We start from the raw sequence: 24,942 nt of genomic DNA, 5'->3' as shown, positions 1-24,942 counted from the left end.
CACCCCTGGTACACAACGAAGTCAGCTCTTCAAAGTTGCCATTTCCTCCAGGGGAACTGAGCTCTATAGTCTGGAGATCAACTGAAAGCCTGAGGGATGATTTCCAGGCCCAACCTGAAAGCTGATAAGCTTAGTGCCACCATAAGCACTACCCACCAATTCCTGGGTATTTAAGGAGACATTGAGGGCAGGATCACTAGGCGACTTCTTTCAATCTTGGTTCAAAAAGTCAGCAGGAGACGCTGAAAAAGAATGTCCTGATTTCCCCACAGCCTGCCACCAATTGCCAGCCATGGGCTAGCCCCCTGATGCAAGTGATGTAAAAGTGACTAAATTTAAAATCTGACTTATGGTGGGAGGGAGTAAGCTCACAGGAAGGAGGCAGAGTCACAGCGGCTAACCTCTGACCAAGGCTCGACGTCAAATCCCCACTGAACTGTCTCTTCCCCATACTCCACCCTTCCCAGGCATTATCTTCACACCTCCAAGAATTTCCCAAGCCAGAATCTACAGGGATTCCCCAAATCTTGCTTAGATGGTTAAGGGAGTAAAGAAATCCCAAATCCTGGCTCAGTCCTAAAGGGAAACAGCGACATTCAGCTCAGCATGTCAACTGTCAAACAAGTCTGAAACGTTTGGAGAGCCGGTTTGGTGTAGTGGTTAAGTGTGTGGACTCTTATCTGGGAGAACCGGGTTTGATTCCCCACTCCTCCACTTGCACCTGCTAGCATGGCCTTGGGACAGCCATAGCTCTGGCAGAGGTTGTCCTTGAAAGGGCAGCTGCTGTGAGAGCCCTCTCCAGCCCCACCCACCTCACAGGGTGTCTGTTGTGCGGGAGGAAGGTAAAGGAGATTGTGAGCCGCTCTGAGACTCTTCGGAGTGGAGGGCGGGATATAAATCCAATATCTTCATCTACCTCACAGGGTGTCTGTTGTGGGGGAGGAAGGTAAAGGAGATTGTGAGCCGCTCTGAGACTCTTCGGAGTGGAGGGCGGGATATAAATCCAATATCTTCATCTACCTCACAGGGTGTCTGTTGTGGGGGAGGAAGGTAAAGGAGATTGTGAGCCGCTCTGAGACTCTTCGGAGTGGAGGGCGGGATATAAATCCAATATCTTCATCTACCTCACAGGGTGTCTGTTGTGGGGGAGGAAGGTAAAGGAGATTGTGAGCCGCTCTGAGACTCTTCGGAGTGGAGGGCAGGATATAAATCCAATATCTTCATCTACCTCACAGGGTGTCTGTTGTGGGGGGGGGGGGAAGGTAAAGGAGATTGTGAGCCGCTCTGAGACTCTTCGGAGTGGAGGGCGGGATATAAATCCAATATCTTCATCTACCTCACAGGGTGTCTGTTGTGGGGGAGGAAGGCAAAGGAGATTGTGAGCCGCTCTGAGACTCTTCGGAGTGGAGGGCGGGATATAAATCCAATATCTTCATCTACCTCACAGGGTGTCTGTTGTGGGGGAGGAAGGTAAAGGAGATTGTGAGCCGCTCTGAGACTCTTCGGAGTGGAGGGCGGGATATAAATCCAATATCTTCATCTACCTCACAGAGTGTCTGTTGTGGGGGGGGGAAGTAAAGGAGATTGTGAGCCGCTCTGAGACTCTTCGGAGTGGAGGGCGGGATATAAATCCAATATCTTCATCTACCTCACAGGGTGTCTGTTGTGGGGGAGGAAGGTAAAGGAGATTGTGAGCCGCTCTGAGACTCTTTGGAGTGGAGGGCGGGATATAAATCCAATATCTTCTCTTCTTGGTTCCTGAATATTGCTAACTTTAATGCCTGCTTTATACCAATTTATTCTTTTGCAGCAGGGACCCACCTGTCTGTCCTATATAGAAAGCAGACGGGCATTGTCACACATGATAGCAAATGGATGAGACTAGGGTTGCCGGGTCGGTGCTGGAAAATACCTGGAGACTTTGGGGAGGGTCCAGGAGAGAGCAGGATTTGAAGAGCGGAGGGGCCTCAGCATGGCACAATGCTGTAGAGGCCACCCCTCAGAGCAGCCCTTTTCTCCAGGGGAGCTGATCCCTGTTGGATGGAGAGCACTTGTAAAAGCAGGAGATCTCCAGGCCCCACCTGGAGGCTGGCAACCCTAGATGAGACAGAGATGGTACAGCTAGAGTTGCTAGCTCCGGGTTGGGAAAGGCTTGGAGATTTGGAGGAGGAGCTTGAGGAGGGCAGGGTTTGGAGACAGCCTTCAACGGGGTATAATGCCACCTTCCACCGCACCCCTTTTCTGCAGGTGAAATGATCTCTGTCACCAGGAGACCAGCTGCAATCTGGGGAAAGTTCCAGCAACCACCTGGAGGTTGGCAACCCTAGGTACAGCTGACGTTATCATGCCCTCCCACAGCGATTCATTCTCACGGTAATATTAACAGCTCAGCATGGAAACACAGGAGCATTATTTTAAAAGCAATTATTAATTGCAAAAGGGGAGGGGAATATAATAAGGGGAAGAAAAAACTGGAAGAGCATTCCTCATGAAAAGCTGCACTGTTTGCTGAATTTTTACTTTCCCACCCCCCCAAGTCAAGAAAATAAATGTTGTTCTGCCTCAGTTTCCTGAATGTAACAAAATCGCCAACTGGGGTCCATTGTTCAAGCCCCAAGAGCTGTGATTGTTCACTCAAAGGCTGTCGGCATCAAAATGCCTCCATTTAAGGAGCAGAGAAAAGCATCTGACGCTTCTGCGCGCGAAATGTGTTCTTAAGTGAATAAGGAAGGGGCAAGCCCACATTCCACATGCATTTGCCTCGATGATCTCCCTTTGAGTTCTCAAAAAGGGTGGCCAGAAGATCATTATCTTTTCCTGTGATAAGCGAACTCTGCCAACCGGAAGTTTGAGCCCGGTGGCACCTTTAAGACCAACAAAGTTTTATTCAAGGTATAGACTTTTGTGTGCCTGAACAATTCTCTTTTTTTCCACTGCATCTGAAGAAAGCTTATACTTCGATCAGGGGTGGAATTCTAGCAGGAGCTCCTCTGCATATTAGGCCACACACACACCCTGATGTAGCCAATCGTCCAAGAGCTTACAAAAAAGAGCCTTGTAAGCTCTTGGAGGATTGGCTGCATCAGGGGTGCGTGGCCTAATATGCCGAGGAGCTGCTGCTAGAATTCCACCCCTGCCTTGAACAAAACTTGGTTGGTCTAAAAAGGTGCCGCTGGGTTCAGACTTTGTTCTGCTGCTTCAGACCAACACAGCTACTCACCTCAACCTGCCAACAGGCCCCCAGAAGGCCCCTATCAGGCCCCTGAGCAACTGGCTGTCCTCTGCTTCCTTCTCCCTCTCTCTTGCTTCCTTCTGCATCACAGCTTGCTTTGCAAGGCTTGCTCGATCGCACAGGAGCTACAAGGCAAAGCCTCTATTTTCTCCATTATCTGAGGCTCCTCCCTTGGGGAGCTTGCTTTACCAGGCTCTCTCAATCGCACAGCACAGTCACTGAGCCCAGCCTCTCTTCCTTCTGCTGGCTGAAGCTTCTCCCTCCCTGTCCCCTGGGGAGAGAGGGAAAGAGCCAGAGTTTCCTTTGCCCGGTTTCCTGGATCCCATGGGAGAAATACAAAGAGAGCGCCTTTAAGGCCAACAAGTGTTTTAAGCATGTTTTAAGGTTTGTTTGTTTTTTAAATATTTCATTGTGTTTGTCTGTGTCCTTCATAAAGTTTATATTTCTGCTACCTAAGTTTAAATAGGTCCACACTTGGCCCAGCCTGACACGGCCCGGCCTGACAAAGTCTCATTTATGTCAGATTCGGCCCTCATAAACAACGAGTTTGACACCCCTGAGCTAAGCGGAGTGCCAAAAAGGAAAGGAAGCGGTCAGTGAGAACCAAGCCAATGAATCAAGCTGCACGAGTGAAATAATTTCCTTCTGGGGGAGCGCTGAGCGGTCCCAACCCACAAAAAAAACAATCGGCCTGGCCGACGAAATGGGCTGCAATGAGGGAGTGCTGATTAATTGATGAGATGCTCACTGCAGTGCATACGCAGCGTCTGGCTAGCATTACAGCATAACTGAGCCCTCAAAAGGTCCAGGTGGGCAGCTGTGTTGGTTTGAAGCAACAGAACCAAGTCGGCGTCTGGCAGCACCTTTAATACCGACAAAACTTTATTGAGAATGTCAGCTCTCGTGTGCTAAAAGCACACTTTATCAGACAATGAAACGGGGTACAGTTAGCAGTGCTACATATAGCTTCTGAGTAGTGGTTAAGCATGCAGAATAGTATAAAGAAGGGGTGTCGAACTAGGGCCGCCAACCCCCCCGGTCCGGGTGGGGAATGTCCCAGCTGGGAGGTTCTCAACCCGCTGGCCCACATTTTCACAGTTTCACCCAGCTGAACCTCCTCCTGTGATGACATCACCCAAAAGTGACCATCAAAATGGCAGCGCCCGTGCGGGACGGCTCTAGACGTTTCTGGGGAAACTCTATGGTTTTCCCAGCCAATCTAGCCATTCGGAAACGCCTAGAGTGGCCCCGCATGGGCGCCGCCATTTTGATGACCTCACTTCCGGGTGACGTCATTCGTCCCCCGCTGGGGGATGAAGAGGACTTGGCAACCCTATGTCAAACTCATTTGTTATGAGGGCCGGATCTAACATAAATGAGACCTTGTAGGGCCGAGCCATGTCAGGCCAGACCATGTGTGTATCTATTTAAGATTAGGTAGCAGAGATAAAAACTTTATAAAGCACACAAAAACAATTAAATATATTTTTTAAAAAACTCAAAACACTTTTTTTTTTTTTGCCACTGTGTGACACAGAGTGTTGGACTGGATGGGCCATTGGCCTGATCTAACATGGCTTCTCTTATGTTCTTAATTCGGGCTAGCGTTTTAGCTTTGAACACTTTAATTGCAGCTGGGACTAATCGGTTGTCCCTTGCAAAGAAACTATAGAGTTTCTGATAACTCCTAGAGCTATCTATTGTCATTTCTGGGTTGTACCCAGAAATGACATAGAGATATCAGCGACATTGTACTAGAAATGTGAAAGCCCGTGAAAAAACTGGGGGGGGGGATGGGGTTTTTTTTTGGGGGGGGAATGGGTTTTTTTTCCCATTTTTTTCCTGAAGTCTTTTTTGTTTTTTTCTGAAAAATTGGAAAGATTGAAAAAAAGAAAAGAAATTGATTATGGAATGTTTTATTTTAAATAAAATGCTTTAAGACAAGGTATTCAAATATTTTCCAAATAATTTCTAAAAAATATGTATGGTATCAGATTATTCTAATTTCTGTGCACTGAGGACAAGCAAGTCCTAGGTCATGCCCACTCGTTGAAACTTAGTCCTACACTCCCTTCTATACACTTCCCCCCTCTTCAGTTCTTTTATGAGAATTAGGGGTTTTTTATATTTAATACTGTGGAGAGGAAATATGAATAATGGTTACTTCTGGATTTTTAAAAATTGTTTTGTGGAGATTTTTTTTTGTCTGTTCCACATAAATTAGCGAACAGTTCAGGAGAGTGTTGCTCCAATTGTTACAATTACAAATAAATATTATTGAAAAAGTAAATTCTGTTTGTAATAATTGTTTGGATACACTATATTTTTAATATGCTAGTTGTGCTACTTTCATGCCAAGTAAAATTGTCCATAGTCATATTTTATGTTCCTAAAGTAATAGAATGACTTTAAATCTGGAAAAGAAAAAAAGAAGTGCTAATGTAGCGTTTTTTTCAATTTTTCCAAAAATTTCTGGGTTTTTTCCGGGAAAAAAAATGGAAAAAATGGGGGGGTTTTCCAAACTTCAAAATTTCTGGAAATTTTACATCTCTACATTGCACACACCCATTGTCCCTGCCCCCGACGCTATGCTAGGGCCACCCTAACCAGTTAAAAGTGTAAGATGGGAAGAGGTCACAAAGAAGCAGTCTGGGGACAGCAATCATACTACAGATATATATAGTATATAAATACTTTTTATTTGTATCCCGCCCTCCCCTCCAAGGCAGGCTCATACACATACACACGAGACCAGGGGTGGCCAAACTGTGGCTTGGAAGCCACATGTGGCTCTTTCACACACATTGTGGGGCCCTCAAAGCCCCCACTGCCCCACTGGCTGGCTTGAAGGCATCTGTTTCTTTAAATCACTTTTCCAAGTCAAGTCAGCTGGTGGCTTGGGAAACGTATTTAAAGTTGCTTTCTTCCCACCTCTCTCTTCCTGTGTCTATTTTCCTTCCTTCCTTCCTTCCTTGCAGCTCTCAAACATCACCTGATGTTCATGTCTTGAGGCTCTCAAACATCTGACGTTTATTATGTGTGGCTCATATATTATGCAAGTTTGGCCACCCCTGCACTAGACCTTGCAGCTTCTGAAGGGAGTGTTTATGAGGCCCCTCAAACACACAGAATGACAAGTTGTACTTTTCCATAACCACTTCTCCAGGTTCACCTAAGGCAATACACAAGCAGACGGCAGGGTTCAAATAGAAGCACATAAAATGCACCCCAAAGCGAAAAGACGTGCCAAGACCTTTGCTCAGAGTTGGCAGAGGCTGCTTGGAGTAAGCGGGAACAGCTCCCAACTCAGCAAAGCGTTAGCGAGCACGCTCTTAAAACATCTGCATGAGCAGAAACAGCTGGCGTAATACAGAAGCTCCAAACACGGGCCTGGAAGCTCTCAGTTCAAATCCTATCTGAGCCACAGTCTCCCAAGGTAGCCTTAAGACAGAAGAAAGCCAAATCCCCTTCTGCAGTATGACCATGAAATTGTGAAATTCATGAATTATGCAGAGTGCTCTGAACACCAAAAATGTGCCATGTGTGGTGAAGATGTATCATTGTTGTTAAGCGCTGTCCATATAAGGACTAAGCATCTGTTTCATGTCGTGACTAAAACAAAAAAGATTCCAGGAATTAAACAGAAAACACTGCATTTTGGACATGCCAGTGTCTCTCTGGAGCAGTGTTCCCTCTAAGCTGAGTTAGTGTGAGCCAGCTCACACTTTTCATAGCCTCCGGCTCACACATTTTTGTCTCAGCACAGGAAGGACGGCCCCAGAGCACACTCATTTATGCAGAAGCCAAAATGCTCGCTTACAACTTTAATGCAGGTAGCTCATAGAGTAGAATATTTGCTCACAAAACTGCACAGATCAGGGAGAGCATTGCTCTGGAGTCAAACAAATGTAGAATTAGAGAATCACAGAACCGGGAGGAGCCACAGAGGCCATCTAGTCCAACCCCTGCTCAATGCGAGATCTGCCAAAAACATCTCTGACGAGCGTTTTTCCAGCTGCTGCTTGAAGGCTGCTAGTGAGGGAAAGCTCACCACCTCTCTAGACAGCTGATTCCCACTGATGAACCACTCTCGTTATATTTTTTAAAAATCCTGATATCCAGCCGGTACCTTTCCACCCAGAATTTAAACCCATTATTGCAAGTCCTCAACGCTGCTGCCAATACGAATGGCTTCCTGCCCTACCGTAACCAATCAAACGTAATCAATTTGATCTATTTATGCGCAGTTCAAATGTACCTATGGAGTGATACGGCCACTCCTTGCATACTCTGCCATTTGTGACACCTGAAACCACAGCTGCGACTAGTACGGAAGAGCAATATGTTAAAGACCCCCAGAATCTGCCCCCCAAGGAAGGACAGAGAAAGAGACTGCCTGCTGGCCCCTGCCACAGATCCACCTTCCCCACCACCCCCAAAAAAGGAGGGAAAAGGAGGAGAAAACTTTAGATTTGTATCCCACCCTTCTCTCTGAATCAGAGTCTCAGAGCGGCTTACAGAGGGGGCAGCCCATACATGGTCTTGGGCAGGGCTTTTTCTGCAGCAAAAACTCCTTTGCATATTAGGCCACACCCCTCTTATGTAGCCAATCCTTCAAGAGCTTACAGGGCTCTTCTCACAGGGCCTACTGTAAGCTCCAGGAGGATTGGCTACATAAGGGGGTGTGGCCTAATATGCAAAGGAGGTCCTGCTAGAATTCCTTACAGGGCTCTTCGTACAGGGCCTGCTGTAAGCTCCAGGAGGATTGGCTACATCAGGGGGTGTGGCCTAATATGCAAAGGAGTTCCTGCAACAAAAAAAGCCCTGGTCTTGGGCTGAGAGATGTTAGCCCCAGATTGTGCAGGATCAGGGTGGGCGCTGCCTCCAACAGGCCACGGGGCACATGTGCAGGCTGAGTGATGCTTCTCTCAGACCATGTGAGGCTGGAGGGACCAGGCATAACGTTTCTTCCACTGAGCTGGCCCAGTCCAGCCGGTGGGGGCAGGCCATCAGCTGACCAGTGGCCGCAGTAGCCAATCCACCCCATTACCTAGTATGCCCTCAGTAGGGCCATCCATACATTGTTACTTTATGATGGATTCTGGGAAATGGAACTCTTTCCACAAAAAAACAGACTCACAGAAGGGACCTCCTCCAGGGTCATCTAGTCCAACTCCCTGCACAACGCAGGAAAAAATAAAGCACAGTAAGATTTTTCTGCCCCATATCTCTGCTTGACAGCTCTTCCCTTTTCCGGTCCCTGAGAGTTAGTATAAAGAGGAGGTTTTTAAGGACCGGATGGGCTGCCATACACGATCAGTTAGGTTTGCCAGGTCCAGATTGGGAAACACCTGGGAGACTTTGGAGACGGAGCCTGAGGAAGACAGGATTCGGGGAAGGGAGGAGCTTTAATGGCGTACGATGTCATAAAGTCCGCTTTCCAAAGCGGCCATTTTCTCCAGGCGATCTGATCTCTGTCATCCGGAGACCAGTTACAACAGCTGGGTATCACCTGGAGGCTGACAACCCTGTGATCCGTGGGCTACTTTTCAGCTTGCCAAGTCACATGATGCTGACTTGCTGTCCCATGTGAACCTATCTGCCAGTTACAACCATCACCCTCAGAGAGCCAAAGTTTTAGATCAGGGGTCCTCAAACTACGGCCCGCTGAGGACGTTTATGCGGCCCACTGGGTTATGGCAAAATCAGACCGGAAGTGACGTTCAACCTAAACGCGCGTTAGCAACGCACACTTCCGGTACTGGGCTGAGGCGGCGGAGACAGAGTGTGAGGTGATACCGAGGTGAGGTGAGTTCCCAGGCCGGGGTGTGTGGTGTGGGGAAGGGAGAGAGATGCAGAAGACGGAGAACTGATGGCCCGCGGCCTTGTACAGTAACGGCAGTCCAGCCCTCCAACAATCTGAGGGACAGTGAACTGGCCCCCTATTTAAAAAGTTTGAGGACCCCTGCTTTAGATACTTCCTCCTTTGAGGGTGAGCTGGATATTTCTCATAGACAGGGTCTTTCCTGTTGTGGCCCTCTGTATGCATCGAATCCATCTCTGTATACACAGAAATGTAACATTTTTTAGATTATCATCACCATCATTATCGATGGGATTTATATCTTGCCCATCCCGCCAAGGCGGGCTCAGGACGGGTAACAACATAAAAACAATACATCAAATAACATTAAAATCATCAGCATGATAAATTACAACTCAGCTGCATAAACTAGACACGAGATGGCTATATTATAATAGCAGCTGATTGCACAAGCGTTCTACACGGTAAGCAATGAAAGGAAGGTCTGGCAACATACAGCAGAAGGGGCAAACTGAGTTGGGCATCCAAATCCCACTGAAAGGCCTGGTGGAAGAGCTCCGCCTTACAGGTCCTGCGGAACTGCAGTAGATCCTGCAGGGCCTTATTTCCATAGGTAGCTCATTCCACCAAGTAGGTGCCACAGCTGAGAAGGCCCTGGCCCTAGTAGAAGCTAAGCGGATTGTCTTTTGGTCTGGGGACTACCAGTTGGCATTGATCAGCCAGTCTTTAAGGCCCTTTGGGGTACATAAGGGGAGAAAGCGGACCCACAGGTATGTTGGTCCCTGGCCGTTCAGGGCCTTAAAGGTCAGAACCAAGAACCTGAGCCCGATTCAGAACTCCGTGTCAAAACTATCTTTTTTTCACCAAAGTTTTGGAGAAATTATCATTTTTGCTGGCATATTGACCTGCCACTGCTTCATTTTTAATGCTTCCAGTGTGACTTTAAAATCAGGAAGCCACTTCGGATATTCTCCCTTTAAAAAAAAACCCAGAACTATAAAATCTTTAAAAGAAGCAAAGGTAACAGTCTGGTAAATACTCAGCCATTTATATTTATACTACATGCCTGGAGAGGTCAACCAGCCCTCTGACACTGAATGAGGAAAAACGAAACACAAGGTCACGATGACCAAAAGCAATTAGAAGCATAACTTCCCAGTAATATCTTGGAACTGATATTCTAAATTCCCACACCAGTCCTTTAAGGATGACATATTGTTGGATCACAGTCAATGCACCACTTACTTGTATCAAAGGGAAGGAGAAACTGATTCAGCCTTTAGCAGTTAACAACAGCAATCCTGTACAACCCTGGGGATGTACACAGACCACAAAGGCCTGTTGTAGGCGGAATGCTTAACTATGGTTAGCCCTAATAACGACTCACTGCTGTTTTCCCCTTTAAGCTGTGAAACATACAGAGTATCCACTATTTAACCTGAGGAGTAGGTTTACCAAGCTCCAGAGAAGAGGAGCGGGAGGAGGAAGAGATTGGATTTATACCCCACCCTTCACTCAGACTCACCGAGCAGCTTACAATCTCCTTCCCTTCCCTTCCCCACAACAGATGGTCTGTGAGGTAGGTGGGGCTTAGAGAGCTCTTTGAGAACTTCTCTTGAGAGAACAGCTCTGAGAGAACTGTGACTGACCCAAGGTCATCCAGCAGCTGTATGTGGAGTAGTGGGGAAACAAACACCATTAATCTGCTCTTAATCTCTACACCAAACTGGAGATCTGGAATTACAGCTGAGTTGCAGACAACAGAGTTCATTTCCCATAAAGAAAAATGGCTGCTTTGGAGGGTGGACTCTATGGCATTATATCCCACTGAGGTCCCTCCCCTTCCCAAACCCCACCCTCCACAGGCTCCACTTCCAAAGTCTCCAAGTATTTCCATGCCAGAGATAACAACCCTATTGGGATCTAAACTCTGCCTCTGGCCAACATGCATACATAAAGAGACACCAACAAAGTCCACTTTCCATCTTGCAGGCCAAGAAGCTGAAAATCTGGGGACGTAACTTTTAACAGCGGTTTGCTCAATGCAGTGGACCGTTTAACCATACTCAAACTAGGGTTCGGTGAGAAGGGCGGGATATAAATCAAAATATAAATAAATAAATAAATAAATAAAATAAGGGTTGCCAGCCTCCAAATGGTATGTGAGGTTCTCCTGGAATGACAACTGATCTTCAGTCTAAAGATAGGGACGGGCACGAACCAGATCACACATGAAAGTTCGTGATGAATTTTGATCAGCTCATGGTTCGTGAAGTGGCGTTCGTGGCAAGTCAACCAGCACGAACTTTCCATGAATTTTCAAGCTGTTTGTGGTTCATGCCCTTTCGTGAATGGATACATTTCCAGACAGACTGCCTCTGCTCAATCTAACTGTTTACCAAACGTCAAAGCAACAGGGGAGGAACTTGGAGGCATGTACAGGCCCAGCCAGGTGTGGTCCCCAATGACTTTGATGTCTCTAGTTTGCACAAGATCCATCCTACACACTCCTGGTCTGTCTATTCCCAAAAAATCACTCTTCTGGGGGTACTTTCTTTTGCGGGGGGGGGGTGATAACTCAAACCCCATCAATCCAATCCTCACCAAACTTGGAAGGCAGGTAGAGGAGAGTCAGCCAGAGATGCCCTGCAAGATTGGTGTCTCTAGTCATTCTACCATGTCACGAACCTCACAAAATGAACCAGCTTGGTGGCTAAAAGTTCATGACTGTTTGTGGTTCACAAACCGAGCATGCCACGAACCATGAACCTACAGCGTGTTCCCAGTTCATGCCTATTCCTATCTACGGAGATCACCTCCCCTGGATGAAATAGCAACTTTAGAGTATATACCACAAAGTCTAGCGGGAAACAAAAATCCTAGAACGCATCCCTGTTGAGCTCCCTCTCCAATCTCTGGCCTTCATACATAAATTAATCTCTAGGCTGCTACTGAACTCAAATCTATGCTGAAAGTGTGCGACTGGCCCAAAGTTTCCAACATGTAGGTTGCCACCTCTGGGTGGGGAAATACCTGAAGATGTTAAGGGTGGAGCCTGGGGAGGGCAGGGTTCTGGGGAACTGATCCCTGTCATCTGGAAATCAGTTGTAATTTTGGGAGATTTCCAGGCCCCACTGGGAGTCTGGCAACCCTACGTGCGAGCTTTGTGAAAGAATAGGGATTTGAACCCCGACCTTCTGGATTATGGTCCATCACGGTAACCGTGCAGGCTCTATTACATTATTTAGGCAGCATTTAAACAATAAACAAAAATTGTGAGCTAAATCGATAATTTAAATCAGTCTCCTCTTCCCTTGACAATTTAATATGCTTTCATTTCAAATCCATCCATTACACCTACGTCTGGCCCTGCGGTTCTGCCCCTTTCTTAGAACTGATAATGGACAACCTGGCATCTCCTTCCTATAGTCCATTCCAAGTGCTTAAATCATTTCTTATCTTCCACGCCTCATTTTATAGCCCATTCCCCACAGGCAGGGCTGGCCTAGACTGTCAAGTACCCTAGGCAAAGCTAACTTCTGCTGCTCCCTCTTGTACTGATAGGAGAGCGGGTTTGGTGTAGTGGTTAAGCGTGCAGACTCTATCTGGGAGAACCGGATTTGATTCCCCACTCCTCCACTTACAGCTGCTGGCATGGCCTTGGGTCAGTCATAACTCTGGCAGAGGTTGTCCTTGAAAGGGCCCCTGCTGTGAGAGCCCCACCCACCTCACAGGGTCTCTGTTGTGGGGGAGAAAGGTAAAGGAGATTGTGAGCCACTCTGAGACTCTTCGGAGTGGAGGGCGGGATATAAATCCAATATCTTCATCTACCTCACAGGGCGTCTTTTGTGGGGGAGGAAAGGAAAGGAGATTGTGTGAGCCACTCTGAGACTCTTTGGAGTGGAAGGGGGGTATAAATCCAATATCTTCATCTACCTCACACAGTGTCTGTTGTGGGGGGGGGGGAGGTAAAGGAGATTGTGAGCCACTCTGAGACTCTTCGGAGTGGAGGGCGGAATAGAAATCCAATATCTTCATCTACCTCACAGGGTGTCTGTTGTGGGGGAGGAAGGGAAAGGAGATTGTGAGCCGCTCTGAGACTCTTCAGAGTGGAGGGTGGGATATAAATCCAATATCTTCATCTACCTCACAGGGTGTCTGTTGTGGGGGAGGACGGTAAAGGAGATTGTGAGCCACTCTGAGACTCTTCAGAGTGGAGGGCGGGATATAAATCCAATATCTTCTTCATCTTCTTGATAACTTCACCGAGTCACATGGGAATGCCCAATTCAGCACCCCCAGAAGGCCGGCACCCTAGGCAATTGCCTAGTTTGCCTAGTGGTAGAGCCAGCCCGGCCTACGGACAAGCACTATCCAGCAACAAAGAACCAAGCAGGCCAAACAGACAGGCTCCTCCTCGAAAGCAGGAGCCTCAACCATCCTAGCTCTCTGCCTAATCAGATTATGAAGAATTTATTCAGGGAAAACCTCATGTTGGGTCAGAAATGTTAAAAGCCACACATTAACCTAAAGCTATGGGTGAGACTCTACCGCTGAGATGGTGGCTAAGCTCAGGTTACATAGTGGAGAGAGAGAGAGAGCACAGACCGTACACCCTGCTAAAAATTACACAGAGTGAGAGTATAGCAAACTATACATTAAAAACAGAAGGTAAAACAGACCCACCTTAATTTGGTCGGGGGGGTTGTAAAATCAAACCAAAGACAGCCAAATGGTGTTTTGGTTCAGACACTCCACAAGCCACACCCAAGATTTCCAGCCTTCCAGTGGGGGATTCCCCCACCTCCAACTGGCTCTGAAGCAGTGGTAAAATGGTCATCAATTCATAAATGATTTAGAGTTGGGAGTGAGCAGTGAAGTGGCCAAATTTGCGGATGACACTAAATTGTTCAGGGTGGTGAGAACCAGAGAGGATTGTGAGGAACTCCAAAGGGATCTGTTGAGGCTGGGTGAGTGGGCGTCAACGTGGCAGATGCGGTTCAATGTGGCCAAGTGCAAAGTAATGCACATTGGGGCCAAGAATCCCAGCTACAAATACAAGTTGATGGGGTGTGAACTGGCAGAGACTGACCAAGAGAGAGATCTTGGGGTCGTGGTAGATAATTCACTGAAAATGTCAAGGCAGTGTGCGTTTGCAATAAAAAAGGCCAACGCCATGCTGGGAATTATTAGGAAGGGAATTGAAAACAAATCAGCCAGTATCATAATGCCCCTGTATAAATCGATGGTGCGGTCTCATTTGGAGTACTGTGTGCAGTTCTGGTCGCCGCACCTCAAAAAGGATATTATAGCATTGGAGAAAGTTCAGAAAAGGGCAACTAGAATGATTAAAGGGCTGAAACACCTTCCTTATGAAGAAAGGTTGAAACGCTTAGGGCTCTTTAGCTTGGAGAAACGTCGACTGAGGGGTGACATGATAGAGGTTTACAAGATAATGCATGGGATGGAGAAAGTAGAGAAAGAAGTACTTTTCTCCCTTTCTCACAATACGAGAACTCATGGGCATTCGATGAAATTGCTGAGCAGACAGGTTAAAACCGATAAAAGGAAGTACTTCTTCACCCAAAGGGTGATTAACATGTGGAATTCACTGCCACAGGAGGTGGTGGCGGCCACAAGCATGGCCACCTTCAAGAGGGGGTTAGATAAAAATATGGAGCAGAGGTCCATCAGTGGCTATTAGCCACAGTGTGTATGTGTGTGTGTGTGTGTGTGTGTGTGTATATATATATATATATATATATATATATATATATATATATATATATATATATATATATTCGGCCGCTGTGTGACACAGAATGTTGGACTGGATGGGCCATTGGCCTGATCTAACATGGCTTCTCTTATGTTCTTATCAGGCAATGGTATGACAGCAAGGAAAATCTGGAAGCGATGTCGTACCTCTCTAGGATTCACTGAAACTTGCTGGTTGTATCATAGAGTTTTGGTCAATTCCTAGAGGGTTTTTTCTGCATGTGATGTTATGTTGTCATCTGGTTGTAAGCCGCCCTAAGCCCACTTGTGGGATAAGCCTGGGTATAAATTAAATAAATCAATCCCCCACGTTCCTGCCCTCCTGGGTCTCCCACTGGTTGCCAGACCCCGTCTGGGCTAGGCAACCCTAAGCCACACAAACAAGACCAGATATCCTGAAATCCCTCCTTTAGGGGCACCATGGGCATGACGGGAAACAGAAATTAAGTGCTTCTAACAGTGATGGAAGAGGAAACATGAGCAAGTCTTTTTTTAAAATCTATGCTGCAATGTGTCAAGTGGGAGGGAGTTGCACATTTGCCTCATGGAGGGATATTTGAGCCGGTCTCCGTGAAGCACACGCATCTCATTCATGCCCTACGTGGGACTCCCTTGAAGCCAGTGCAGAAGCCGCATCGAGTAAAAATTTCAGCCATCCGCTTGTTGACAGGAGCTGGGCAGCGAGCCCCACACGACTCCTATTTGGACTGATCTGCGCAGGCAGCCAGGCTTGCTTCCCAATTCAGTACAAGGCGCTTTAAAGCCCTAGATGATCTGGTTCTTGCATTGTTTAGGGACTGCTTATTTATTTATCTATTTATTACTTTAAATTTCTATCCCGCCCTCTTCACAAGAAGACTCAGGACAGCTAACAACATTCATTTTTACGGATTAAAACCAATAAAAATCACAATTTAAAATTATTTAAAACATTTCGTTACACGGTGCTGTAAATCCACGATATAATATAATATAAGCGGTGATCATATAGTGCTCTATAATGATGTAGGGTGGCAGCTCTCTCCCGGTTAGATCTCAAAGGCCTGTCGAAACAGTTCGGTCTTACAGGCCCTGCGGAAAGTAGAGATACCCCCCCCCCAGGGCCCTTGTGGCCTCCGGGAGAGCATTCCACAATTCTGGTGCTGCCACCGAGAAGGCTCGCGTCAGTTGCAACCTAGCCTCTTTTGGTCCAGGGATGGACAATAGATTTTTTGCCCCTGAACGCAGTGCTCTCTGGGGAACATTTGGGGAAAGGCGGGAGCCTCCCAGGGGCTTGAAGTCATTGTAGGAGACTACAGTGAGGCATCTAGGTCTGTAGGCTTTTGAAGACAGTGTTACAAAACCTGCATTCTAAGCAAAATAATAATAATAATAATAATAATAATAATAATAATAATAATAATACTTTTTATTTATATCCCGCCCTCCCCGCCAAGGCAGGCTCAGGGCGGCTCACAACATACGAATATAAAATACAATAAAACCATACATAACAAATTACCGTTTCAATAATAAAATCATCATTAAACCATTAACAACAATATTAAAATTAACATTGTGGTGCTATAACTTAGGTCTTAATAAAATTCAGTGGCGAAAAAAGGGAGGCATTTCCCCTCCCTCTAGGAAAAATAAAACAGGAGTCTTACGGCACCCTAAAGACTTATTCCAAGATAAACCTAGAGTTACCCAGACCGATTTTCCACTAGCCTTATGCCGCTCTCACGCTCCTCTTCTCCGTGGGGCTTCCATCGGATTTCACACTATCTGCCCTGGGGCTGCAACTAGCTTTGCCTTTTTCACGCGGCAAACAGAAACTGGTTTTTAGAGGATCTCGTTTGCTGCGCGAAAGGGGCAGAGCGAGTTGCAGCCTCGGGGCAGCTTGTGCGAAATCCGAGGGAAGTCCCGCTGAGAAGAGGAGAGTGAGAGCGAGGTAAGGCTAGTGGGGAATTGGTCGGAATGTCCTCTTTTTTGGAGGACGTGTTCCTCTTTGTTTGGTGTCTGTCCTCTTTGAGGCTCTGTGTTTTAAATGTCCTCTTCTTGGACTGGAAGTTTAGAAACAGGGTTACCCTGCCCCCAGTCTGGACAAGGGTTTCCCCATTAACAAATGCCCCAAAACACGACACACTGATGTCACCTGGAAGTGACATCATCCCACTGTTTTTGTGCAAAACTCGGCGGTAAAATCAGGCGCAAGTCATAAAGAGTTTTGCCCAAAAACTAGAGCATCGCCATGCAATGTCGGTGGTGTGATGACGTCCCTTCCAGTTGACATCATCACTTCACGTGCGAGGCAGAAGCTCCCAGCAAGGTCCATCGATCCCCCACTGGCAGAAAGGAAGGGCCAGGCAACCTTAGTTAGCAATGTGTCTAGTTTGCAGCAATTATCTCAGCTTAAATAGTTGGGGTATTTAAAATGAGATTTGTCAGTGATCACTTCTTTGAAGTAGTTGGTGAGGAAATGCGTTCTCTTTTTTGCTTTTCAAAAAACAGTAACTCTAACTAAACCGTAATGAAATATTTAAACACTGATGCGCCGCTTGTCCCCTGGACCACAAGACTTGCAAAGCCTTGAAATAATAAAATAAGCACAGTATAACCGCACCCTAAATCTAAATACATCAACTGGAGCAAACTTCTTTAGATGTATGAAGTGTGTCCTCATTAGGTAGACGTTTGCTTATGAGGTTAACAGGGTCAAGGCAGGTTACACGGGGTAAAGCGTAATTATGTAAAATTCAGATCTAATCAGACCATTCACAAGTGAACACTTGGAACAGCTCCCAGGTTTTGCTAAGGTAGGGTGAGACAGAAAGTCCAGAGAGCCAGTTTGGTGTAATGGTTAAGTGTGTGGACTCTTATCTGGGAGAAACAGGTTTGATTCCCCACGCCTCCACTTACAGCTGCTGGAATGACCTTGGGTCAGCCACAGCTGTTGCAGGAGTTGTCCTTGAAAGGGCAGCTTCTGGGGGAGCTCTCTCAGCCCCACCCATCTCACACGGTGTCTGTTGTGGGGGGAGAAGATGTAGGAGATTGTAAGCCACTCTGAGTCTCTGATTCAGAGAGAAGAGTGGGGTATAAATCTGCAGTCTTCTTCTTCCAAGGCCTAGTTCAAAGAGGAAGGAGGGATAGCATTAAAAAATCCAATTCAGTTGAAGTCTCCCTTTGAAGTTCAGCTCAGTATCAAGAGTTTCCTAGTAGACTCCCATTGGCACAGTTGCCAACCCTAGGTTCAGAAACTCCTGGAGATTTGGGGGTGGAGCCTGGGAGATTGGGGTTTAGGGAGGGGAGGGACCTCAGGAGATGATAATACCAAGCAGCCATTTTCTCCAGGGGAAGTGGACTAAACTGTTGTTAACAGCTCATAACCCATTTGGGAAAGGGCGGGCTATAAATCAAAAATAATTAATAAATAATGAATGTTTTAAAGAAATGAATAATTATAAATAAATAAATTCAGGTGGGTAGCCATGTTGATCGGAAGCAGAACAACAGTTGAGTCCAATGGCACTTTTAAGACCAACAAAGTTTTATTCAAGGTGTAATCTTCCGTGTGCGTGCCCACTTGTATCCAGGCCTTGAATTCAGCAGGAGCTCACAGGAGCACAGCTCCTGAACCTTTCTGAGGGTTCCCCCTCCTCCTCCCTCACTACCTACCTTGTCCATTGAATAGGAGGTGCAGCTGCATAACAATCCCTGGATTAGGAGAGTAGGCAGCCAGCCAGCCACCAGGGGCTTTGCCACACCCCCAGCAGCCCTCATTAACCCCTGGAGAAGCCTGCATCACCCTTTCTCCATTTCTTATGTGATTTGCGCGGTGGGTGGCTTGCTGGCCTTTTGACTGGGCGGGGTGGTCAAGGAGAGCCCCAGGTGAGCGAGGCCTACTTGGGCTGACTGGATCTCTAGCCAGCCCAAGCAGGCCTCGCTCGCCCAAGGCTCTCCTTTCTTGCGTCGGGTTGCTTTTGGCTGGGGGTAGTGGCATGTGCTAATAACTTATGCTAATGGGCTCCACCACCTATTTGTCTACAAAACGACCCCTGCTTGTATCTGAAGAAGTTTGCTCACACACAAAAGTTTTATTGAATAAAATTTTGTTGGCCTTAAAGGTGCCACCGGGCTCAATAAATAGATAAATGATTCATGTAGTCTGGAGAGCAGTGGTAATTCCAGGAGAAGCCCCACCTGAAGGCTGGCAAGGCAACTGCACTCACTGGAGACTCTTTCACTGGGTTCTTTCAGGTGACTTCTTCAGACACCCTTATTCCTGTGGGCTTTCTGTATATAGTTTCTGAAATAAAATATCAGTTTCTGAGCTATTTTTCCTTTGCAAACCAGTAACTATTGTAGAAGAGTTTAATATACTGTTAAATAAATTTTAATACATGTATTTTTTCTATTCTGCAATTTGCATAGATGTTTGCCGTGCCCCATTTTGCCTTTCTCTGCACAAAGAAGGACAAATAAATAAACAATTATCTACAAGGAGACTCACTGAATTCAGCCATACTCCTTCTAGGCAAAGCAAGCTAACCCTTGATCCGGCTGGCCCAGGCTAACCTGGCCTAATATGCAAGGGAATTCTTGCCTGCAACAAAAAAAAAACCTGGTCAGAAGAATTAGCGAAACTAAGGCCGTTTTCCCACTGACCTTACTCCGGAGCGACGTCCCTCTTCACCGCGCAGCGTCTGCGCGGATTTCCCATCAACTGCTGCGCACAACCAGGAAGAGCCGCGGCTTTTGCGTCGCAGATGTAAACTGGGTTTTAGCAGTTTACATCTGCAACGCAAAAGCCGCAGAACTTCCTCGTTGTGCACAGCAGTTGGTGGGAAATCCGTGCAGACGCTGCGCGGTGAAGAGGGACGTCGCTCCGGAGTAAGGTCAGTGGGAAAACAGCCTAAATTTTCAGACAAACTATTTTATACCTCAAGCCCAGTATTTTCTAGACTGGTTGCCACTGGCTCTCCAAGGTCTCAGAAAGAGACAAGTTTTTTCCTAATACCTGGTACCTGAGAAACCCTAACAGGATAGACCAAAGACAGAACCTGGGGCCTTCTGCATGCAGAGCACACGCTCAGACACTGGGCTATTGTCCCTAATGGAGTCAAATCACAGTAACGTTGTTTGACAAGCTTTTCTTTAAACCATTTTCGCAACAGAACCGCAACAGAAAAGCTGACTCATAACATCAGTTTAAAAAAAACACTTTAATGTGTCAAAGCATGGGTCACTACATCGTGATCGGCAAACCACTAAAGCCTTTGGAAATCTGGGCAAGGATCCCAGTAGGATCAGACCCTTAACTCAGTCGGTTTTGTAGCGCTTGTTAAATCGGCACTGGCTACAGCCGGTCTCGTAGCAAATCAGTCTTATGCAAGTTCCTCATGCGACGACTTCCCGGCCCTTAATCTTGCGAACTGCAACAGCCCCTGCCGGTCTATTCCTAGACCTCTTAAGAAATAAGGCAGCTGTGTTTTGAAAAATCTGCAGACTGTTGTGAGTGATCGGAGACACTCTCGGTTAAGAGTTGCCTTAGTGGCGCAGAGCGTTAAAGCTGCAGTATTGCAGTCCTAAGCTGTGCTCATGACCTGAGTTCGATCCCCGGCGGAAGCTGGGTTTTTCAGGTAGCCGGCTCGAGGTTGACTCAGCCTTCCATCCTTCCGCTCACGACCTTTCGGTAAAAGGAGTACCCAGCTTGCTGGGGGGAAAGTGTAGATGACTGGGGAAGGCAATGGCAAACCACCCCGTAAAAAGTCTGCCGTGAAAATGTTGCTAACATCACCCCAGAGTCAGAAACGACTCCAAAGCATGCTTGCTCAAAAATGCAAAATATTGGCCTCCAGGCTGACCAAGAGAACTAGACAGACAGGCAGTTGAGTTCCTTAAATTTGGATTTTAAGTGCTTGTTTAGTTTCAAACAGCAGCCAACCAGATGCATCAGGAGAGATCACAAGCCACCCATCCAACCAATAGCAAGCTCATGTAGTTTATTTCCAGCATTTCATCCACAGAGGTCCACTGCCTCTACACAAAGTATCACAGAATCACAGAGCTGGAAGGGATCTCCAGGGTCATCTAGTCCAATCCCCTTGCACAGTGCAGGAACTTCACAAATATCCCCCCCCCCACACACACACACACACACAACCATGCCCAGAAGATGGCAAAAAAGGGTTATTGTTTTTAATGCCAAGAAAGCCCTACTCTAAGGCCTTACTACCCATTGCTGGAAGATCTAATTGTCCTGAAAGATGTACAGAACATCCTACCACTGCTTTGGTTCATCAGGGTCAATACTGTCTACTCAGACTGGCAGCAGCTCTCCAGGGTCTCAGGTTGAGACCTTCTAATCAGCGATGTTGGGGATTGAACCTGGGACCTTCTGCATGCCAAGCAGATGCTCTACCACCAAGCCACAGCCCCTCCTGAGGCAAAAGGTCCCAACAGAACCCTATCCACTGCCCTCTCCTTGAGCCACACCGCAAAGAGGGAGGTAACTGCTGTTGCCAGAATGTCAATGGCTTTGCATTTCGTATGCCAACTGCAGGATCAAGGGATGAACTGCATGCATGAACAGATCAGCCACCACGGGACAGAATGTTGCACGTGTCAAAGAGAACACAATGCTGGAACCAGGACACACGGCCAGTTGTAAGTCAGGCATGGGGCAATCAAAGGACATACATCGCTGCTCAAATCATAACCTCTGCTGCACCAGTGCCGGGGGCAAGTTCTAGGTCCTTGCATGCTACTAGTGGCATAGAATGAATTAAAAACAGGGAGTACCTGAACAATTCATATTTTAAAGCATTCTTTATATGCATGGGTTTTTCCTTGATGAATTCCTATTGTGACTGATTCCCATCATGGAGAGGATGTTGGTTGACAGCATTTTGTTGGCACCCTCCTGCATTACTGGAGAAGATAATACTTTGTTTGCACCACAATAACTGGGAAACGTAGCTAAGCAAGGATATTGTCCCATGGTGACTAATTCCATGGGGAATTGCGTCATGCTCAGGATAGAAAGCCACCACACTGGCTCCCTCTTCAACCAGAACATTTCTCTAAAAGGTGCTTAAAGACAACACGATAAGCGACAAGACCTGTGTGCACAACACAACAACAAAGCACATACCAATAAAATGAAGTGACTCTGGAATCTTTGCCATCCCAGTTTCAGCACCATTAATTTATCCTTGATTGACATCTTAGGAGACAGAGCACTCTGGCTCACAGATAAGCCACTCCAGTCGTTACCAAAACATTTCAAAGTTAATGAGAACCCAAGACATCAAAATTTCCAACTGTTCTGGAAAAGAAAACTTATTTCTACACCACTTTGCATACATTTATTTTATGGTTCAGTTCAGACATTAAGCAAAACCATAGTTTGATTGCACTGATTATGGTTACAGTAATGGTGTTTCAGTGCAGCTTTTACCAAATCAGTAACTGAAACTGAGTTGGTTTATTAAACACTGTCTTGTCTATGGACTGGGTGATAGATGCAGACATTCTGGTTTAATCATGACTTGTTCCCTTGAGTTATCCCTCCTAGGTTACAGAGAAAAGGCTATTCCATCAACTCTTGTCAAGGCAAATCAGGATTTGCACAATTGTATGGGAGGCAAACCACAGTTTTCAAGTGATGTCTGAACTGAGTCTCAGAATCACAACTGAGTTTTGAAATTCAAGTATTTTAGGTTACATGGTGGGACTAGCTGAAAATTCTTTTATTCTCCTGGACTCGAGCTACAAAGCCCTTAGTTGGGGGTAGGGGACTTCCCACCCCCAGTTTTTGTTTTTTTAAGTGCAGTCTCATGTACATACTGCAGTTTTTACCAGAAGTGACAATGGGTAGCTCTAGGAGCCAGTTTGGTGTAGTGGTTAAATGTGCAGACTCTTATCTGAGAGAACCAGGTTTGATTCCCCACTCCTCCACTTGCACCTGCTGGAATGGCCTTGGGTCAGCCATAGCTCTGGCAGAAGTTGTCCTTGAAAAGACAGCTGCTGCAAGAGTTCTCTCAGTCCCACCCACCTCACAGGGTGCCCTGTTGTGGGGGTGGTGTTAAAGGAGATTGTGACCGCTCAGACTCTGAGATTCAGAGTACAGGGTGGGATATAAATCCAATATCATCTTCTTCTTAGGACTTGCTGGAAACCATAGAGTTACCGTCAATTCCTAGAGCCACCTTTTGTCATTTCCAGTTAAGAACTTCCAGTAAATGCATAAGGCTGCATTAAAAAAAAATTCCCATGACAATACCCCCACCCCCACCCCAGTCTTCCCACCGGCAGCCAGCGACTCTGCTCCAGACCACTCCCTCATTAAGACAGCTGCTAAGAGAGAGAGGCAATTGACGCCAGCCTCCAGGCACGACTCGGAGTGATTGTATTCTTGTGAAATGAGTCTTATAAGCACGCAAGCCTGAGGAAGCCTCTGTGGGAAACGGAAGTTCAGCCAGCGTTCCGTCGCATTTCAACACGACTGTGTGCCTGGACCAATAAAGAACTTGGCAACATCAGAAGCATTTCTACGGAAATACAGAATAAGGAACAGGAGTTCCATTTCAAGTGACTGAATTTCTGTATGGACTTTATATCTGCTTTCTAATCGAGTCTGCATTGTATTGGATTTTGTATAAAGACGGGATTGTTCCCTTACAGATTTTGTAAAATTTCTTCGGAATTCTGAATTGTTTTAGCATCATTCATTTCACAGCTTGTGTTGAACGTGACCTTTGTGCTTTCTCCTTTGCTAACAGAGAGAGTGCACGCAAGAGAGCACGGACGCAATACTCACTGAGTGGTTTGAGAATGCTACTACTCGTCTCGTCTGCATTTTCCACGTCGGATTTATCTGAGTAGTATTCAGTAATTTTCTCCTTTTCTTTCTTCTCCTTGGGCCGTCTTCTGTGGCGTCTCCGCCTCCTATAACTCTTAGGTACGTGGACCCCGATGTAGACTGTATGATGACCTGGGAAACAGAAACATAAGGCCGGTTTTGTAAGAACCTGGAGACCGTACCAAGCGACATTCACACAGATTTCGTTAACACAAAGTTCTAGATCAGAAATACACAGCAGATGCCAAAGAGCCAGTGATCCAGGCCTGAATAAAGGGCCAAAAAAAAATGCAGATTCTTCAAAGAGTTGGGCCTGGGTTATACGGGTACATATGAAGCTGCCTTATATTGAATAAGACCCTCAGTCCTTCAAAGTCAGTCTACTCAGACTGGCAGTGGCTTTCCAGGGCCTCAAACTGAGGTTTTTCACGCCTACTTGCCTGTGCCCTTTTTAGTTGGAGATGCCAGGGATTGAACCTGGGACCTTCTACTAACCAAGCAGATGCTCTGCAACTGAGCCACCGTCCCTCCCCCAGGGTTCAGGTTCCCTGTAGCCACACAGCAGCTGTGGGGAATGCCTGATTTTTAAAAAAAAGGGAGCCCAAACAGCCTCTGACCACTACCAACAGGGAGAGGAACGGTTCCCAACTTCCCCTCCACACCATTTTCTCATGCAGGAGCAGCACTGAGGAGAAGATATTTCCCTGTTTTTGTGGTTCCACGTGAACAGAATACTTCTGATGAAGCAGCAAAAATGAAGAAATAGTTTTCCTCAGCACTATTTCAGCAAGAGACATTTGTCTGGAAGGGAACGCGGGAACACTTCCTCCCCACACGATGTTGTCCCAGGCCTGTTTTGGCTTTTCCTTGATTTCTTTTCCTTGACAGCCATTCCTCACAGCTGCTGTTTGGCAGTGGGAAACATTAGATGGGTCTAGAGAACCCAGATCCAACTCTACAAAAACCCACACGTCTATGTATTAGAATGAATTAGAATTAGAACAACGTTCAGATTTCGCTTTAAACAAAGAAACCTGTTACAGCAAGAAATAATGAATGTTAACAATAGTAACTTATGATAATAAATGTTAGGTTTTAGTAACATAGTAAGGTAAAGGTAGTCCCCTGTGCAAGTACCAGTCATTTCCGACTCTGGGGTGACGTCGCATCACGTTTTCACGGCAGACTTTTTGCGGGTGGTTTGCCATTGCCTTCCTCAGTAATCTACACTTTTCCCCCAGCAAGCTGGGTACTCATTTTACT

At 46.5% G+C, this 24,942-nt stretch overlaps 1 protein-coding gene across 1 annotated transcript in view; it reads right to left on the bottom strand.

Annotated features, from left to right (window-relative positions):
- Positions 1-24,942, bottom strand: part of SLC4A4 (solute carrier family 4 member 4) — a 287,851-nt gene that overhangs the window by 235,081 nt on the left and 27,828 nt on the right. The window contains exon 2 of the mRNA XM_060247411.1: positions 23,638-23,811. Within this exon, the coding sequence (XP_060103394.1) occupies positions 23,638-23,811 (174 nt within the window). The remainder of the gene's footprint in view (positions 1-23,637; positions 23,812-24,942) is intronic.

The sequence above is a fragment of the Heteronotia binoei genome, chromosome 9 (assembly GCF_032191835.1).
Source record: "Heteronotia binoei isolate CCM8104 ecotype False Entrance Well chromosome 9, APGP_CSIRO_Hbin_v1, whole genome shotgun sequence".
NCBI lineage: Eukaryota > Metazoa > Chordata > Lepidosauria > Squamata > Gekkonidae > Heteronotia > Heteronotia binoei.
Note: the sequence above shows the minus strand (reverse complement) of the source record. Positions and strands in the feature narration are given on the sequence as shown.